This window comes from Anas acuta, chromosome 15 (genome assembly GCF_963932015.1).
Source record: "Anas acuta chromosome 15, bAnaAcu1.1, whole genome shotgun sequence".
NCBI classification, from domain to species: Eukaryota; Metazoa; Chordata; class Aves; order Anseriformes; family Anatidae; genus Anas; species Anas acuta.
Genome location: NC_088993.1, coordinates 11,199,428 through 11,206,655, shown reverse-complemented (window position 1 = coordinate 11,206,655; position 7,228 = coordinate 11,199,428). Strand labels below are relative to the sequence as shown.

Sequence of the window (7,228 nt, the reverse complement as noted above, 5' to 3'; positions counted from 1 at the left end):
AACACATCCTCAGGAGTAGCACTTTGCAGCAAAGAACCCTTTGGGCACCTGCTGCTGCTGCGTTGAAGTGTGCTGGTGCTGTGCCTGGTGGTTCATCAGGGTGGCAGCACTGAGAGAAGGACTACTAGCCTCTGGTCTTTGGTACTGCAGCTGCAGCCAGGTACTGCGTGCCATTTGGGGACTGATATTTGAAATAATGCCTCTTTGTTTGCAGAAAGTCCTATCAGAAACACGCTGCCGCAAGCATTTGAACTCTGTACTTGTAACAGCACCAGGAAGCGGTGCTTGGAGTGATAGGCAATTCTTCCATCCACAGCACTGTTAAAATACTGGTTTTCCAACTCACTCGTTCCTTCCTCTGCCAAAGTAACCAAAGAGCACCTCAGCCACCTGCTGTCCCACAGAAACATCTGAGAAGGCACTGAGGACCTGGAAAACGCTCACATCTCCTGTGTAATGCACAGCTCTGGTGGATCTAATGACTTTGAAAGAATCCCATAAACGTAGCTCCAATTAGCAGCACGCAGCATGCAGCCGTTGCTCCCCTCACACCGCACAGGACTGAGGCCGGACAGGGCCTGGGGCACTCCTGCCAAAGCACCTCATGGCTGCTGCTGCTTGGCACAAACCCCTGCTGCCCCGGGCACCTTGCCATCACTGGCCCTTCTCTGCCACCACAGCTCATACACCCCGGTCAGAACGATGCCCTCACGGCCACAGGAGGGTTTCACAGAACCTCCACTGGGCTGCGGTCATTGCACGAGCAAACTAGAACTGCGAGTCGACAGGGCAGGGATGGGGTAACATTTCATTTTCAACACAGGCTATAACATCCAGTTCCCCAATCCCAGAAGGACAGAGGATTTTATAAGTTAATTCACCAGAAGGATGCTACGTGTATTTCAATATGTTTACATACTGCCTGATAGTTTGCTTCCCTTTCTGTAGAAGAGTAGAGAAGCACTGTGACAGCTGAGCGCTAGCAGCATGCTTCCCCAGTAGAGAAGATTTTGTTAAAAGAAAAATTTATGGTGAGAAATCACCAATTAAAGCCTAATGAAGCATCCCTTGCTGTAAAAGAAAGGGTATAAGAACTGAAAGAAAATGCCTTCGTGTTACTCATAGCTCCCATTACAATCAGACAACATATGTTAAGTGAATTACAGATAAGGAGCACCTGTTCTATGAAGTAAGATACAGCAGCACCATTACTGCAAGTCAAATCTGTAAGAGACAAGGTAATACTTTCACTAACACTTAAGTAGTAGGACGGGTAACCACAGACATCCTAAACATGCATGAAAACAGGTTGGAACCTAAGGAAATCCAAGCCAAGAAAGCAGGATCTAAATCATTTCACTGCCCCTAAGTAAGACAACCACACAGAGACAACATTAAGTTGTTCTACATCATATAGCTGTAGATGTCCATGGTGAAGAGTAATTCACATCCCTTACAAGCCTGTCTGTGAAATCTTTCAAAGAAAAGTTTGAAAATGAGAATTTTTCAGTGACAAAACATTTTCCAATGAGATGGGAAACAGATTAAAAAAATATTTTTCCTGTTTGAAGAGCTCCTGCTTCATTTATTTTGTTTCATAACACCAGAATCTAGCACTAGTCCAGAAAGAATCCCCATCACATTACAATCTTCATCAGCTAATAACTGGTAATTGGAAAGATCATTGCCTAGCTTAAGACTATACTAAAACATTTTTATACTTTTTGCAAAGATGACTGATTTGTCCATTATTTAATATTTGTATTACAACGGCAGCCAAAGGACCCACTTAAGAAAATCTCCACATCCAAAAGCGTCTTCTGTATGCTTCAGAAACATAAGCCATAAAGTGTTTAAACAGTTTATGATCTAAGATAGCTTTGTAGTTGCTTAGAAGATATTTTAAAAGTCTATGCTTTGCAAGGTTTGAAATTATACTGTGCATTTTAAATACAGTAACACATCTGTGTTTTGGACCCAAATAAAGCAAGAGAGTTTTCCATCATCTTCAGTCATTGTCAGAGCTGATCCAAAGCACTCAAGATAAATACTCAGATTTGGTGGCCAATTTCACATATGTGCTACTTTGCTCGCCAATTTTGTCAAGTTTGCCATCAATGTTGATTTTCTTCAGTAACAAGATAGACAAGAACCAATTCACTGAATGGTTGGTGATCAGTGTTACAGCCAGGATTCTCAATAAGTATGAGAGAACTCAGGTGACTCAGGCCTTAAAAATGAACTCACAGCCTTTACCAGAGTATAAGCTCCAAAAATTCCTTATAGTTTAGGATAACTTTATATGCATCTATAGCTGTTAACGTTACCTGTTTGTCTTTTAATGGAAAAAAGGAGGATGGAGAGAATTTGAAATATTTTTTTACCTCCAGCTATGTACTTATATGTATTATCATGCAAGGAGGAAGAGGAATGAAGGTAGCAAGCTAACTGTAGGTATTTTTGCTGAAGCTGTAAGTCTATGTGGTATGTTTTTGCGGATGTTCCTCATTATCATCATCTACATACTGCTGTTGATAATGCTGGCACAGTTTGGACCCCCAGGCTCCCCCCATCCCTTCTGCAGCTGGGAAGTGTCCGTTGGACATATTGAGTATAATGGAGGTCAAGGATTTAATGTAATTTTTGGCCAGTGTGAGAGTCTCTATTTTGGAAAGTTTATTCTCAGCTCTCACATGAGGGATTACCTCCCGCAAGGCCTGGAATGCATTGTTGAGCTTGTGCATTCTCTGCCTCTCCCGCTCGTTGCTTTCCAGTCTCCTCAAATGTCTGTCTTTACTGCTCCAAGGGTGCTTGGCTCTGGCTGCAGTAATCTTGCTGCTCTCCTTACTTCTCTCATTCCTCCTTTCTTTGTGTCTCAAGCATTTCACCAGTTCTTTTTTTTTCATTGCTGACTCCTCTGAAAATGCTTCTTTATCAACAGTATTCTTTTGCTTCTTCCCTTTGGCTTTAGTCTTCATGTTTCAGTAGATGTACTGGTATTAAGCATCAATGTGCTGCAAAAACATGACACCAATATCTTTAATTGTTGAACAGTTCAACACCAAACAAGTGATCTGATGCAGGTTTGAGAAGTTCTGTACTGGAAGACCAGCACTGACTCAATTTAGCAACATGCATTTTAGAAGTTGTGGATGGTATTAGCCAAGATGAGCTATGCCAATGAATCAAGGAGAAAATCTTTTTTCAGAGAACAGATTCCCCCTTCAGCTGGAAGGGGTTACAGAGGGAGCAGAGGTCAAGTGAATGGAACCACTAAAACAAAGATGCAGCGAACACCACCTGGTGCCCTCACGGATGGAAAGGCAAGTGAAAAACTGACACCTTTCTACTTTCTTGTATATAGGCCTCAAAGTGGAGTGACCTATCCTCTCATTGCATGCAACATAAGCAAATGGTCTCCAGGCTCAGCCAGTCATTGGCCATTCATTTGTAGGTGTCTACTGGCATGCTTAAACTGAAGCCAAATCATTTTTTTCCAGCGTAAAAATGGATTTTAACCCTGCTCCTCTATTGAACTGACAGCACATTCAAATAGCACTGAAATCACTAGTAATCATTGTGCTGGAATCATCTTTGGATGGTAGAAGTGCTGGCCTCAGTCTCCTTTCAGCTATGGTGTTATCAGTGTTATCATATCTCTTTACATGAAAAGAGAGTTTAGACAGTTATGACATTTGAACAGAAAACACCGGTGATGTGTGTAAGTACAGCATGTCAAAGCAGGGTCTCCCTTAAGAGAAAACAGAACAGAAATGTAAACAAGTTGAGATTCTGCTTTTCAGATCTAAAGATCTCAACCAGAAAAAAAGCCTGTGGGAAGAGGGAGCCACAAATCAAACCATGCCAGGAGCACAACGATCAATTAGGTTTGATAACATATTGCCTCTATCTCAAATGCTTCTATTTTTTTCCTAGCTCCAGCTATCAAAAGTAATAAAACCACACAGTGCCTCATCATACGTATGCAGATTTCTGTGTGGAGCATTTGACAGAACCCTCAGGCTCTTATTTAAAGTAACTTCTCAAACTCCTGGCAATTGCTTTTAGTAGGAATAGGTTTGTACCGTGTTTATGAGCAGTCCACTAGAGGGAAACATGACCCACTAACTCCTGTGGCTCAAACTCCTAGCAGTAACATTTTCACCCACAGGTTCTCTGCATTCTGGGCCAGTCCACAACACCCACAAGCACAATGCCCACAGTTTCTTCACACACACAGCCTATTTCTCTTTCAGACAAGCAAAGAAGAGGAGAAAGCAGGCAGGCCAGGTACTAACTAAAGGAGGTGAGCATTTCTCAGCTAGAGATTTGTTTGTTTCTTGTTTACCCAAGCCCCTTCAAGGGTGTCTTTCACTCCTTGTTTACTCTGTCTCATCCTTGAGGTGCCAGCTGTAGCTGCTACAACAGTGCAAGCAGCAATTCCTTGCTGGTGGTCTTCCCAGCTCTCAGTTCTACTTTTTGATGCCATTACACAGGTCAGAAAATTTCTGGGTATTAATAACACAGAACAAAATAGTAAATTTTGAAGCAAGGGTGGACCCTAGATATAATGAGGGCTAGAGCAGTTCGATGTAGCATTAGCAGGATTCCTACTATACAGCCAAAGTAACATGCTATACTTGTGTGACTGACAGCTGCTGGGAAAGAGCATTTCCCTTTTTAACAACAAATAATGACGGGGCATAACTGCAGTTACTGTCCCAGTATGAGTGTAATAGAGTGCTATTTATTGTCCTATTTGTCCAAAAAGCCACAGCAATGTTCCTTCCTCTTGTGTTAGCAGGGAAGGTGATGACAGTGAAGTTTTCCCCTCCCCTAGGCTCAGATTTGGCCACGCCTGAAGACAGCAGTCTCACAGCAACCCTTCCTCTAAAAGCAACAATCAACGTTATTGTGACTATTTCCAAAAATTCTTCCCTCCACCTTCAACCAGTCCATGTAGTCACAGAAAGGTTTGGTCTTAAACAATGCATTTGTATGCTGATGCTAATATACGAGTGGTTTTAGAAGCTGCTGAGCCAATAAAAGAAACTTGCCACAGGTGCCATCCCAGTACAGGTCATCACCATTAGCTGCAGCAGGCTGTAGAGTTCCCAGCTGTGTTGCAGTAACAACCACTTCCCCTTCTCACTCTTTAGGGGTATTCTCAGCTGTTGAGCATTTACAGAACTCAGTTCCCTGCCCGTAAGGTAACAGGAGGTTCATGGAAGCTGCCAGCAGAGAAAGCTTTAAGGACAGCTCAGGACACTTAGCAAGCCACAGGAGCAAAGAATAAGTGTTAAACTGCAGGTGAGGGTGAGCAGATGGGATGACATGGGATAAGAGAGTATTCAGCTGGCTGAAGTTTACTTTCAGACTGCCACACACTGCTGTAACCCCCTGAGAAACTACCTCATGGAGCCACAACCAGAATCCTTGGCACAACCAGAGAGATGGCATGGGTGCAGAGAAAGAAGTGGGAGGTAGAGGGGATTCAGGAGATAAAGACTGGGGTTGTCAAGAGAAACCAAAAAGAAAAAGAACAGCCAAATACCAGCAAGCCACTATATCCATCCATCACGGCTAGCATTCATCCTCTGTGACTTACCACTGTCACCAGCCGTGGAGAAGGCACCTAGAGCCCAAAGTAGGACATGACAGAGGCATCTGAGGAATCAGGAGCAGCAGCAGGGGCACTCCAGGGCCCCAGGGGCAAGCAAAGAGCCTGTGAGGGACCTGGGAAGGAGGAGCCCATGAGGCTCCCTCACACTGAGAGGGGAGCTGAAGGGACAGTGTGGGGAAGTGCTGCAGGGAGCCCCCAAGGCTGGTGCTGCTGCTGTGCCCTGAAGCTCTGCCTGCAGTGTGGTGAGGCAGCAGCCCTAGGGCTGTGCGGCAGTCTGTGACAGACAGGCCCGCTGCTCGCCACGCCACGCCAGAGGTGGCTGCGACACGACACGTTGCATTAGCAGCAGGGGCGGGCCCTGCAGCTGCCAGCAGGCATGCAAAAACAACACAAGCGGTCCCTACCGGCACCCTGCCGCACTGAGGCCAAGCAGCACAGTTCAGAGCTGGGTTCCAGCAGAGGAGTTGTGCATGCACAGCATTGCAGCAGCCCTCTCTCATGGGGAGGTGACCATGAGCACAAGGCTCCTGTGGTTTGGAGGGTCACAGGGCTCTGAGTGAAACCGGACAATTACAACAACGCTCCCAGGGGAGGCAGAACTGGGGCAGCATATGGAGATGGTGCTGCCAGACTAATAGAAGCTAAGCCACACAGATCAATACACATTTGTCACTGCAGGAGGGGTGAGTCTCAGACTTCCTTCAGCAAGTGGAGCCTCCTCAGGTGGCAGAGAAGAAAGGCTATCCCAATTCTCTGTTCTGCCCTGGGCAATACAAGTTACCATACCCCCTGCACGACAATGGCACAGTGCCAAAGCACTTCCATCCCCTGACAGAAGGCTGCTGCTGATAGATTGCGAGAGCTCAGATTCTTTGATAGATCAAAGTTCTGTATCGGACAGCCAGTTAGTGCTGTGGATGGGATCTTTTACATCTGTTCTCAATAACAACCAGTATCTTTGTCAAATTTCAGCCCACTAGTTATACTTTAGCTAATAAAGTCGTCATCTTGATATCAGTTTCTTGTTCCCAGGTTTAAACAGTTTCAGGTTTAAACAGTTTTCAGGAGCCATGAACAGCTGTCAGACAGATGCAGGGGCTTCCATACCAGCCTCCATTATCTACTTACACTGCTGTGCCATCGTATCTCAACAGGTAACGAGGAAAAACAGCTCTCTCATGCCTCTGGCAGTGTCATGGCTGACATAGTCTGAATCTCAAGTGAAAGAAGCTACCCGTACAGGTAAGTACTACATTAACCTGGAGATCTTACATCAGTTCCATATATGCACTTAAATTAAAAACCACGATCTTCTCTAAATAACTTCAATAAATATTAAGAAAACATACAGTTGACCTGTTTTCTGAAGGGTAGTTATGTACTCTGAAATCTGCATTCTTCCTACAAACACTTAGTTTTAGGATTAAAAGCAATATTCAATTTTTGAAGTTACCCCCCATTTGTATTTCAAGTATTGCTTCTCTACTGACAACATATACATGTTACCTGTGTTACCTGAAGTTGAAACAAGGGTGATAACTGAAGATATTAAAGGTGATGACATTACTTAGTGTAGACTCATCTGCTGTGACTGGAGCTTTGAGC

At 44.4% G+C, this 7,228-nt stretch overlaps 1 protein-coding gene across 1 annotated transcript; it reads right to left on the bottom strand.

Moving 5' to 3' along the window:
• Positions 1–127: 127 nt before the first annotated feature.
• BHLHA15 (basic helix-loop-helix family member a15) lies at positions 128–7,221 on the bottom strand. The gene is made up of 2 exons (XM_068699118.1): positions 5,609–7,221; positions 128–3,014 (listed from the first exon to the last, which is right to left on the bottom strand). The coding sequence occupies exon 2, from the start codon at positions 2,976–2,978 to the stop codon at positions 2,478–2,480; it is 501 nt and encodes a 166-aa protein (XP_068555219.1). The 5' UTR covers positions 2,979–3,014; positions 5,609–7,221; the 3' UTR covers positions 128–2,477.
• Positions 7,222–7,228: the final 7 nt, after the last annotated feature.

Excerpts from the sequence above, each read along its gene's own strand:
- BHLHA15 (XM_068699118.1), bottom strand. The coding sequence starts at position 2,978 with ATGAAGACTAAAGCCAAAGGGAAGAAGCAAAAGAATACTGTTGATAAA.